The sequence below is a fragment of the Malaclemys terrapin genome, chromosome 12 (assembly GCF_027887155.1).
Source record: "Malaclemys terrapin pileata isolate rMalTer1 chromosome 12, rMalTer1.hap1, whole genome shotgun sequence".
Taxonomy (NCBI): Eukaryota; Metazoa; Chordata; order Testudines; family Emydidae; genus Malaclemys; species Malaclemys terrapin.
Window position 1 is genome coordinate 6712848 of NC_071516.1, and position 12962 is coordinate 6725809.

The 12962-nt window shown below is 43.2% G+C and overlaps 1 protein-coding gene across 2 annotated transcripts in view; it reads left to right on the forward strand.

The window, feature by feature from the left end:
• NKAIN4 (sodium/potassium transporting ATPase interacting 4) overlaps positions 1-10508 on the forward strand; it is an 84269-nt gene extending 73761 nt beyond the window's left edge. The window contains exons 5-7 of one of the 2 annotated variants that reach the window (XM_054044905.1): positions 930-990; positions 4780-4864; positions 10112-10508. In XM_054044905.1, coding sequence (XP_053900880.1) covers positions 930-990; positions 4780-4864; positions 10112-10121 — 156 coding nt within the window. In that variant the 3' untranslated portion in view covers positions 10122-10508. The remainder of the gene's footprint in view (positions 1-929; positions 991-4779; positions 4865-10111) is intronic. The other variant, XM_054044906.1, reaches the window with a different exon arrangement.
• Positions 10509-12962: the final 2454 nt, after the last annotated feature.

Here is a 12962-nt window from a genome sequence, read left to right on the forward strand (position 1 = left end):
GCAAAACAGAACTTGGTCCCATTCTCTTGATGGATAATACCAAGGTAGTTATCTCTTAACTTACCCCCTAAAGGCTTGACCATATCTATAGGATGATTTAGCCAATGAGTTCTCCTCCCCTTGCATCCTGTTCAGTAGTGAAATCCGTATTCTTCCATGTGTCTATTTGACTGCTATTGTACAAGGGGTTGTATGAAGTGGATACTGTCTGGCACATTGTACCCAGGGCCGGCTCCAGGCACCAGCCCTCCAAGCATGTGCTTGGGGCGGCGCTCACCCGGGGAGAGCGGGGCCACGGCTGGGCTCACCGCCCTCCTCCCAGCGCTCCGGCCAGACGGGGAGAGCAGGGCTGCGGCCGGGCCCGGCGCTCTGGCCGGGCTCTCTGCCCTCCTCCCAGCGCTCAGTGCCCTCCCCTGCCGCACTCCCCGCCGGGGGGTGGGAGGCTTTTTTGCCTGGGGCGGCAAAAAAGCCAGAGCCGGCCCTGATTGTACCAGTACTTCTCTGGCATCGGCATCAAAAAGAAATATTTCCAGTCCTTATGGGGAAGAAAACCTAAATGTGACCTAAGCAGTGCTGTCTGCAAACAGAGAACCTGAAACAATAGCTCTCAGGGTGGGGTGAACATAAGGTGTGAATGACTCATCTCAGTCAGGTGTTAACTCTGAAGTTCAGTGATAACACAGATTCAATGTTGCCATTTAAACTGTAATTTCAGTACTGATTATGTTAGCAGAAGTATCCTGCTGCTCTGGGATTGTGAGTGGTGCTTGTGATTTTTTTGGAAAGAATTTAGGGAGAAATAGGCCACCACAGTCTGACTCCTGCACTGCATACCTTACTGCAAATTTTACTTGGTTTCACCATTCCAGTGGTGGCTGCTGAAGTCTGGCTGTAAAAGTGCTGAATGATTTCTTCTCTCTGTTTTCCAGCTGGTGGGCTTTGTCTATGCCTGTTACGTTGTCAGTGTTTTTACAGAAGAAGAAGACAGCTGTAAGTATTCATCAACAAATTCCTGGGCAACCGTTTTTGTAAAAAAACCACTCTCTCTCTCTCTCAAGGATGTTGTCTTGTGAGCTAGTGCTATAGGCCTTCAGCCAGTGAATGAAGAGGGAGGAAAGTCAGGGGAAGTGAGGTGACATTTTCTTATCAATCTTTCCATCTCACCACATAAATGGCATCACTGCAACATCTGCCTGACAAGGACAAATTTACCGTGAGATCCTTTCCTCTGTCTTGAACTCCCATATCGTCTTCTCTGATTATTTTAGCACAAAGGTTTGGCTTTGTCCACTGATCGTGTCTGGGTATTAGAGACAGAAACAGGGGAGCTGATTCGCCTTTTACACTGGTGTTGGTTAGGAATAATGCCATTGAGATCAGTGGAGTATCAACAGTGTAAACTTGATTGTAAGTGAATGGAGAATCAGGTCCAGTATGTTCAACTGAGCAGGAAGGCACTTCATGATATAAGCTCAGGATAAAATAGAGGGCAAGAATATTGCCAAATAACTGAACTGAGCATTTAACTTGCAAAACAGAGATGGTCCTGTACCTGGACTGTAGAGAAGATGAATGAACTAATTCTCCTTATGCTTGATCTGCAATTCTCTTAGGTACTTAGGGTTCAATTTTACAGTGCCAAAGGAAAGCAGAGAGCCAAAGGAAAGCCACTTTGATTATCAGGTCAGCTGGATTTACCCACCTACATGTAGCCTTTTCCTGCATTTCCAAAACTCCCATTGAACCACACGATTTTAGGCGCACAAAGATTGGGTCCATTGATTCTAAATAGCAATATAGGATGTTCTCTTTAGAAGTCAAGTATCAGAGGGGTAGCCATGTTAGTCTGAATCTGTAAAAAGCAACAGAGGGTCCTGTGGCACCTTTAAGACTAACAGAAGTATTGGGAGCATAAGCTTTCATGGGTAAGAACCTCACTTCTTCAGATGCATCTTACCCACGAAAGCTTATGCTCCCAATACTTCTGTTAGTCTTAAAGGTGTCACAGGACCCTCTGTTGCTCTTTAGAAGTGTGTTTCTTTGGGTTAGATCCTCAGCTGGTGTGAGTCAGCATAGTTCTGTTCAAATCAATGGACTTACACCAATTTACTTCAACTGAGGATCTGACCCAAAGGCTTTATATACCAGTGTTCCTTCTTTGAGGCTTCTAGCCCTTCACATTAATGTGAGAAGCTTTATCGTATAAAGATTCTCTGCCAAGGATGTTTGCTGAAAAATAATGGGTTTGAATTAGATGTTAGAAGGTAAGTGAGAAAGTTTATTTCAAATGGGTTTAATGAGACATACTACTAGTCTGGCTTGTCCTCTCTATTTCTCTCTGTGGCTGTATCGACCACAGTGGCTTTACTGATTACTTGCTTAGAGCTAGCTAGCTGTTTAACAAAGGCCTGTATTACAACTAATGAAAAAACATCATCTTTTCCCCTCTCTCACTAAGAATGTCATCTGTATGTTTTACCCAAAGGGCTTTAGATTCAATGTTACTTTAAATACTATTTTTAAAAACATGGTTTAAATACAATGGTTTCATCACCAGAAGCCATTACAAGTAGAATGAATTATTTAGAAACATACTGCTGTTAATTTCAGAATTTTTAAAATTCTGCTCCATCCCAGTTTCTCAGGCTCAGAGTTGAAATGCCAGCTTGAATAATTAACAATGACACACCATCAATATTTCACAGTCACAGCAGTAGATCCTTCCAGTGACCTGAACAAATTTGAACTGCGTTTTAATTTTCGCTTCCATTTGTGGTTTCTTTTAAATGTTCCTTTGATGTGCAGCATGAAGTAATTATGAGTGCTGAGACACATTAATCAGGAGGCCAGTGCTAACGTGATTTTCATGAGAAAAAACAGCAATGGGATCCACTAACCCTGGATTGTGGGCAAGAGTGTTTTAGATGTGCAATCTATGGATGGTATCACCTGTGAATTATTATCAGGATTTTATAAAATGATTAGGATTTTGAGTGCCTCAGTTGTTAGATGCCAAACTTGAGAAAACTTATTTTCAGGGAGCAAGTGATAGGCATTTTCAGAAAGACAGGCCTTTTTAATATCTCTGGTGTTGGATATACAAAAACAGAGGCAACCAAAACTTTAGAAAATCACTTTCGAAAATCTTGGCCAATTTTTATTTTTGAAGTTATCAGGGAACATTTTGAAAAGCACCTAACTGACTTGAGTGCCTACATCTTATTTTTCAAAAGTGACTTAGGCAGGGAGAGGCCAGTTTTTTAAAGGTATTTTGAAATCAGTGAGAGTTAGGCATCTGAATTCCTTTAAAATCTGGCCCTAGGAACCTACGTATCATTGAAAGTCATTGGGATTAGGGTCCTATGTTGCTTATGTGTTTTTGAAAATGTTACCTATGTTCTAGTCATTCCAATGTCACAACAGCAGTGTCCTGCTGTCTGTCAGAAAAAAGATTTGGGTGGCTGGTGGGGAATTCAATTTCTAAATATTTTTAAACATTTTTGTAATGTTTTTCATGCTTCTCTTTCTATTTTAGGTTGTGTGTTGACAAAATATTTAATTACCAACAACCTTAAAAATATGTAACAGAAGCTTAAAAGAACAGTGCCACCTTCAGGAAAGAAAAATGGAATGGTTATATGGTTAATGAGAATATCCAGAGTTATATTTTTAAAAAATATGTTTGGAAGGGATATAAACTTTCTTATTTCAGGGCGTAAACCACATTCTAACTGATGGGATTTAAGAAGAAACTTTCCCTATGGAGAGACTATTCCATAAGTTCCTATACTACTTGGTATTATAGTCGCTGTAGAAGATCAGATACTTGGACTGGGTGGAGCATGTCTGATCCAGTCTGGCATTCTCTGAGATTCTTCCTTAAGTTGAACATCTACAAAATGTTCTAGGTAGAATTGTCAAAGGAGCCCAAGAGAGTTAGATAACCAAGCCCCACTGAAATTTAACTCCCATATTTTCCTTTGAAAATCCCAACCTTAATCTTTAAATATATTGTTGGAGCCACAGAGTCTAAAAATATGATTAATTTTAGAAGAACCCTGAGAAATTTTCCCAGTCAGGTCATCTGGAAAACTCTGATAATGGGCAGCGGGGAAATTGTGTCATAAAAAGTCCTTTGACCAGTTCCATTGTCATTATTTGAGCATTGGGAAAAGGAAGCATTTTAAATATTTTTATGGATTTAAAAGAAATCAAATTGAAGAAATCTGAAAACCATCAAGTTCGTGGGCACTAGGGTGGTTTATAATAAACCAGTTGCTGCTGTCACTGTCTTGTTTTCTTACAAGCAAACAAATCGCCCGTGGGGAGACAACCTTCAGAGATACTGCTTGCTACCTGCTTTCATGCAGACATCCACTCCCTTATCATCGCTCAGAGTCTTTCTGTTAGCACATTTCTGAAAGGCCACTGTCTGCTTTGTCCACTCATGGCTGATGCGCTGTGACACAACGTGATGATGATTTGAAGTGGGGAGGGGTGACTCAGGTGTTCCCCACCCCCATGTTTGAAAATTCTGGAGTTCACACACGGAACAGTTTCCTTTCCCAAGAGGTCTAGGTTGAGTGGTCTTTATAGCCAGTCTGTATTAGGTCCCCTGTACATAGATAAGTGCCAAACGAAGGGCTGTTGGTAATCATCTTTCTGTTCTTTGCACCGTTTTCTGTTAAGTCATGCCATGCACCAGCTTTCCTGTCGCCATCCCTGCCATGTTTTATTTATTTATTTATTTATTATTATTTGGGTTTTGATTTCTTTCAGTTGATTTCATTGGTGGATTTGATCCATTTCCTCTCTACCATGTCAATGAAAAACCCACCAACCTTTTGTGCAAGCAGACGTACCTGTAAGTATTGGCTACCGTGCTAAGAAGCATGTGGTGCCTCTCAGCTCAGTGGCTCAAGGTTGCTCTGTTGACTCTCTAATCGGCGGATTTCTCTAGCAGGTGTTCCCTTGTCAGGGTTTGACACTTGACAGGGGCAGATCACTGGGAGAGGTGAAGTCAATTCCTTTCAACCTCAGGGTGTGGTTGGGCTCAAGCTGTGAATGCTAGTGCGGCCATCCTTGGTTTCAAACATGGCATCGTTACGGCCTCTCACGATGGAGTAAATTCTAGTCCCTGGTGCTAAGATGCGGTAAGAGAGCCTTGTGCAAGGTAACTGTGTGCATGCTGGGGAAGGGTGGTAGAGAATCCTCCCCTCCCTTGCCCAGCTATTAAAACTACATCGCAGCTCTGCACCCAGCCAATCGTAACACAGAGTTTTAGTCTATTACATCGGTGCAGTTCCAGTCGAGGCCTTTGCCAGTGCCCCTCCCACAAGCCCTCTGCTCTCCCATGGAGTGACCACCTAAAGACTTGGCTCCATGACATGCAGAGGCTGGCATGGTCTCCCTGTATAGATTCTCCACTTCTCAGCCACCCTGTGCAGTGGAAAGTGGGCATTTCCCCCATGTTTGGGTGTTTTATGGTTTACATGCAGGATCATACAGGTTTGGCTTTATGAGTTCATTTTGCTGGAATTCTGTTTCCCATGGAAACAGTGGTTTATACAGACAGTCCTTGTAGTAGAGCTCAGGTGAAAGGCAGTCACTTCACAACTGTCCCCCTCCTCCTATAGATCCCAGGGCCGGCTCCAGGTTTTTTGCCGCCCTAAGCAAAAAAAAAAAAAAGCTGGAGTGCTGCTGCCGAAACAAAAAAAACGAAAACAAAAAAAAAACGGAGTGCCACCCCCAAAGGGCCAAAATGCCGCCCCTTGAAAAGTGCCACCCCAAGCACATGCTTGGAACGCTGGTGCCTAGAGCCGGCCCTGATAGATCCGTCACTGAATTCTAACTCCTGCCCTCTGATAATCCCCATTTTGTTATTCATTGCACAAGAGCTATTGTGTGGTCCACTTGAGAGCTGCTTCTTAATTAGATACTTACATTTAAAGGCTAGTATTATCTGTGCTTAGCAACTATAGACATTGAATTTCTGTTACTCTCGGCATGGACTCTTCAGGAGAGCACCTGAGTGTGCGGAATCTCTTAAGGGAGGATGATTTTAAGTTTGATGCTATAGCAGAATTCTCCCAAAAAGCAAAAGGTGGGGGAGAGGTGGGGCTGAAAGGAGGAAATTGACCTTAAAATAGATCTGGGCAAATACTCCCAAAATGCATATGCACAGGCACACTCAAACGCACTATGTCACTGCAGGCGAACAGGTGAGTTTTGAAAAGAAGTTCAGTTTCTCATAACTGAGGGGCTTAGTGGCCTTATTAGGAGGGACGGGGCTGGAGATTAAATATCGATTTTTCCCTCTCACTTTGTCATTGTGGGATGGGATTTTCCTGCGTCTGTGGAAGCTGCAGGGTTCCTGGGCAGCTCCTTGATTTACTGACCTGGTGCAGTGGAGAAAAACTGCACTTTTGAAAAAAAAAAAAAAAAAAAAAAAAAGATTAGGTTGCTTTTCTCTTAAAAATAGTTGTATGTTATGTGGCTATAAGACTTCACTTATCAGCGTCAGCTTCTTTCACAAGCTGGAGCAGCATGGAGAGTGTCAGTGTAAGTTTCCTTACAAAACCCCACAGTCTTCATTCAATTTCCAATCCATGATCCTCCGGCTGAGACTGTACCCGGTGGTACTGTACTGTTTAATTTGGGGTGTGCAGTTAGCTACCAAGCACTGGATAGCACCCATATATTTCACAAAAGCCACCAGATCATAATGACTTTTGCTTACTACCAGTCTGGGCTCTTACCCCTCCTCCACACACGCCTAGCAGGAGGAGGAGCAGAAGGAGCTGGACACAAAGAATGAACAATTTCTATATATTGATGCCAGAGCATCCTGTAATCTGGGAGCAATAGGATCCTGGGCCTCATTATTGGGTTCTTTTCCTGGGAGAGCCATATCTTTATAATAGTTCTGTAATGTACCTGTCCTTTTCCCGATGGGCTCACATACCATTCTATTCTCCCAATGCTCCCTTTCTCGGAGCCTGTTTTCTGTTGTCTCCTCTCTCTTCCCCACCTCCTTGAATATGCTAATGAATTCTCAGACTCTTAAGGCCAGAAGGGACCATTAGCTTATCTTACACAACACAGGCCAGAGAACCTCACCCACTGAATTCTGCATCAAGCCTGTAGTGTCTTTTTAAGCTGTAGCGTGTCTTTTAGAAAAGGACCCCAAGCCTTGATTTAAAAACTTCAAACGATGGAGAATCCATCATGACCCTAGGTAACTTGCTCCAATGATTAATTGCCCTCTTTGTTAAAAATGTGTCCCTCATTTCTAGTCTGAATTGGTCTAGCTTCAACTTCCAATCATTGGATTTCATTATGTCTTCGCTATGTTAAAGAGCTACCTACTATACAATCTCTTCCCCAGGTAGATACCCGTAGACCTTGATCAAGTCCTCTTTTAACCTTCTCTTGGATAAAATAAATAGATTGAGCTGCTTTGAATTGTGATTGTAGGCTTCCAATTAACAGAGAACACTCTTACAAACAACCACTAGCTGTTTGTTAGTTCTCTGCTTAAAAACCCCACTGGCATGCTGCATTGTTGCTTACAATTGCAATATTTAAATATGTTTAATTAGCACTCCTTTGCCACACATACACAGCAACAAGTCTTTATAAATACATGCAGGTTACAATTATTTCTATTTCAATCTGTACTGGCCGTAAGGATTATTTTGGGGGGTGTTTTGTATTAAACTGCTTTTGAATGCAACGGAGTGTAGGAAAAAAATTGTGAAGGTTTACCGTGAAAGTTAGTTGCCCTTAATCAATCTAATTGCTACTTGCCCATCAAAGGACTGCACTAATGGTTAACTTTAATACTAATATTTTAAGGAATGGGGATACAAAGTAAGTTAGGACTGGAGGATGTTCAGTGCATGAGCATCTGGGTCAAAATATTAAAGAGCAGGATAACAAAGGAGTTATTGAAAACTAAGAGCAACCCTCTCCCCAGGCTAGGTCAGAGAGCATTCCCAGCCTAATAAGTTTTCATGAATGAGGGATAGAAGGCCCAACAGTTTTATCCTTCATTAGCTATGCTGAAATTCAGGCCAAGTCTCTTTGCGACACTGTCTTCTTTGGGGTTTGTGTGGAGAGGCTGCTCCACACTGGGTGTCAGCTCAGGGCCATTTTACAGTACTTAAAACTACTACTCAACAAGGTCTGTAACCTGAAACAATTCTTGCCCTGTGGAGCATGCAGAGTGCTCTTGTGATGATGTTGAACAAGCGTCTATGACTAATGCTAATGCACACTTAATACCATTAAGAACTCAAGTAGCAATGCTGCCCTCTCAGACACGTGGAGCTTTAGACCCATCAGGACCCATTGCCATCACTTCAAACCTGTTGTGTCAGAGCCAGTCCATTTTTGTTTGTTCGAGAGAGACCATCCTTATCCTTTGAGTTTGTGAAAAGATCTCGAAGTGGAACTGTGCTTGAGCACCTCATTTTCCATCAAAACTGTCTCCAACTTATTTCACATCATTTTGATGCTAGAAACTGCTCCCACAGGGGCCTGGAACTAGCCCTGGGTTTCCACCAGAGGTTCACAAGTGCTGGAGAACCTATCTACAAACCTACTCTGGTTCTGTTACAACTGCACATTTCCACCAGCTTTTGGGTTTCAATTGTGAGCATCTAGCCCAGTTTTACTGACCGTTACTGCAGCATAAAAAAAATAAATACATTAGGTTTCTGTATTTGTCAGCTGTTTTGTTGCTAAACGTTACTGTCTTCATATCAAACACTGGAGCAGTCCCTGCAATGTAAGCATGGCAGTTGGGCAGCAGCTGGTTGCCTGTGAGTGAGGCAGCCTGTCCTTTCACAGCTGGAGGGACAGAAGTGCTCTACCCATCTCTGGGTCACCACTCCTTAATGCTTTCTAACCAATCCCACTGTGCTTCAGACAGTTCTCAAATATTGAGCATGGCCACACGAACACTGACACCCACGTGCAGCATTTGAGGACTGGCTAATGGGAATAGAACCCATGACATGCAGGTGTACTCCCTGAGTTAAGGCAGCACTGTACTAGGTCACCTAGTACCTGATAGACACATGAGCAGTTCTGCCTTATCACAGCTACATAAAAAAAGGCAGTCATCACAACCTAGAGGCCATTTTATATTAGAGATAGGCCCAAGGTACAAACTCGGATCCAACTTCTAAAAAACCCCAAAATATATAAGTGCTGCCAGGAGTATTTGGATCCACCACTTTGGTTCAGGCCTATCTTTAGTTTAAGTGCATTGTGGAAGTAGATCTGGACACATCAGGCGAGCAGCTCTTAGCGCCCTTTACCATACTGGGATCCACCGGGAGTGCAATCATCCTCAGCTCTGGTCTGAAGCATTCAAAAAGTCAAGTTAGGAATTGTCTACTGATTTTTTAAAAAAATCATTGTACCACAGCTGCTGGTTGTTGCCTCTACAGTGAGTTTAGTGAATTACAGAGGTTTCATCTGGCTTAATTATTGCATTTTCTACCATATATATATATATATATATATATAGACACACACACAGTTTTTTCCCCCCCTTGCTGTACCAATGTAACCTTAACATTTCACAACTGTGGGGCATTTCACGACATTAAGTTGTCAGGTGAGCTTGTAAGAGCCTAGCTCCAGAAAGAGTAATACTAGAGTTTTCATGTTCCTCCAGCTTTGCTAGCAGAGCATGCCAAGTCCTAGGGCCAGATTTTCAAAAGTATTTAGGCACCTAAAGATGCACATAGCCAGGGAGTGGGATTTTTAAAAGTGCTTAGGAGCCTAATGCCCCACACTAGGAGTTAGGTGCCGAAGTGCTTTTGAAAATCCCATTAGGTGTCACTACGTGTCTAAATCTCTCTTAAAATCTGGCCCCTAGTGGTGGAGATACATAGTTGATTTTTAAAGCTTGCAAGTTTCATAGATGGCCCATCCAGTGTGCATTCAACTGTCCTGCAGAACACATGTATATAGGGTGCACTACTGGAGGACAAAAGGTATTTTGCTCTTACTGATTCAATACTGTTTAAACTGTCTTATGCAGAAAATTTCACCTTTGCCTTCTGAGTTGATAGATTTCCCCCTCCCGTCCCCCCAGGCCTGCGTAAGTGAGGAAGATCTACAAGCTTGATAAACCTTTTGCACCCAGCAATCAAAGGCGCTGCAAGAAATGAAGCCATCCTTGGTCTGGATCTGTAGCAGAGGAAACGCTAGGATAATGAAATCCATTCCACTTCAGTTTTTTTACACAATGAATGTACATTGATGAATGGCCTCTAGGTTTGTTTTCAGTTTGTGAGTGTCCTGATGAACCGTTAGTCCATGGCCTGGCCTTGCTGACCCATGGAGGGGACAGGCTTGGCTGAGATGATCAAGTCCAACAGGAACCCTTCAGGATCCTTTGAGCATCAGAGTTGAACAGCTGGGAACTTCTTCCTTCCGCCATGGATCTATAAAGAATAAAGTCCTGCCAATCCCAGTGGTTCTGGCTTCAACAGTTTTGTAGTTTACTTTTTTTTAAATGGACAAAAAGCCCCCCAACCCAATCTCATCCCTCCCTACCTCTGGGGGACAGGGAGGAAGCTATTAGCATTTACTGAGAATTCTCCACTCCCTTATAACCTAAGGATTTGTCCACATGGGAAGTGTGGCCTGATTTCAGCCACCAGGGCAGCTATGTTGGTGAAAAAGTCCTAATTGTAGACCGGCAAAGCCATGATTTGCTCCTGGTACAACTTAGCCCAATTTCAAGGCTGGGTGAGCCACACCAGTGCACACTGTAGCTTACAGCAACTTTGTCTGTGTACATTAAACTGACACGGCTGCTCCTGCTGTAGACAGAGGCTAAGGCCAAATTCTTGATGCATTCGAGACCTCTTGTACAGACCCACAAAGCGGTCAAATTTACTCCAGGACTGGCCTGAGCCATGTGGGAATTTGTGGAGAAGAATTTTAAGGGGATGGGATGGGGGGGGAGAATAGAGGGGATACACATCACTGTAATTAAATTGCATTGTTGGCCACAGTAATTAAAAAAAATACAATAGCCACCTCCTGGAAAAGGTTTTTTGTTTGTTTTTAAAGCAGTTGCCCCTCCTAACCATGTAAGGATCAAGGCATGAGAAGAAATCCTCCTGTGGAGCAAGGTAGTCATCTACTACCGCGATCACCCCCTGAGCCATCAACTTGTCCCACTATAATGACCTGAGTGCAATTATATTGCTCACTATTTTAGATCAATTCAGCAAGACAAGCTGCTTTTTTGTACAAAAAGGAAACATGAGTTTTAAGAGTCTTTTAAACACATGAAGCCTGAAGCCACATTTGGCATGAGGGAGAGTTCCTTGTTTCTGTTTCACTGAATTAGAACGTTCCTGGTTAACGTCCAAGGAAGAAGATATGTAGAGTTAGGGTGGACCTTCTTCCCCTTCCACAAAGCAAGTATGCTGCCGGTGTGGTGTGAATAGGTGGATGAATGCCAAGAGGAAGTACAGCGAGTCTCTGCTAATCCCCACCTAGGGTGTGTCTACACTGCAGCTGGGAGCCAACTTCCCATGCCAGGTGGACAGACTTGGGTTGCAACACTCAACGTAGCAATGTGGATGTTGTGGCTCAGGCGGCAGCTCAGGCTCTTCAGCCCACCCAACGCCCTACGTTGGAGATCGAGGGGCTAGGCTGAGTATCCGACAGAGCTGCAATGTCCACACGGCTATTTTTCACACTAGAGCTTGAGCCCTCGTGGGGCAAGTCCCTCTACCTGGGCCAGGAAGCTCCCTCTCAGCTGCAGTATAGACCGAACCTTAGCGATCCATTGGAATTTAAAGACTAGACTGAGTAGGTGCCACCTTTTAGGTCCATGGCAATAGTGTCCCTGGAATTAAGGATGGCCTGGAGGACCTTCCTCATCCCACTCCGTGCAAGATCAGGTTCTACGACAAAGGGAGGTGTTGTGCCGAGAGCGCTAAATAGGGCAGATGCTCCTGAAATAGATCAGGACAAGCTACTAGGGACTTTATTTTACCACTTATAACCTCCTTTTCCCTCCGTTGATTTCTATCATTAGCAAGGGCACAAAATCACTTCCAGTTTCTGGTGCACTAATGCCATTCATTGTATGCCCGTGCAATACTCTATCTTGCTAACATGGGAAACTACATTTCATTCACGTCTGTTGTGTTATAGGAATGAAGAGCAATTGACGGTTTCAAGCCTCTAGCTCCTGTTATAGTTAGGTTAATGGTACCCTCTGCTGGCTAAAAGCATAATTTAACAGACTAAAATCCACACTAGTCTCTTGCATGGCATTGTAAAGGGACATATACTGGTGTGAACAATGCGTGAACCTAGGCAGCCTTTCACAGCTGAAAGAAATGGCCTACACTGGATTAACTTTACAAGAAGATTTCTTTCAGGATCTCAGTTTCTACTCTAATTATATCCATCATCAATACTGTGATCCTCCTAATAATACAATAACATGAGCCAAGTTCTGAATTGAAGCTGGTTCTTATTCTTGAACAGCCTTTTAAGTCAGTTTCAAGATTTAAAATATTCCTTTTCAGATTAATACAACTATTTAAACGAGGCACAACCCCCAGATTAGTTAGCAATGCATATTAGAGCCATTGTGGGTTTGTAATGGATGCAAACAGCCTTGTAAGTACAAAAATTCACTTCTATTCTATGGTAGTGCTGAAATCTATGAACACCCCACCCATCTCCACTGATTAGCTTCCACGGAAAGATTTTAGTAGTTCAAATATCAATTCCTCTTGCCTCTGCATATTATGTGGAATAATCTCCCCTGCCTCTGCAGGAGGTGGTGTGATGGAGCATGTCCTCCATCTGGGCTCTGAGAAGACTCTAGCCAGCTTAACTGGGCTCACCTAGATATAGCCAAGGCCTGCGGTCCTGTTAGGTGTGTAGGTGCATGGAACCAGACAAAGGCT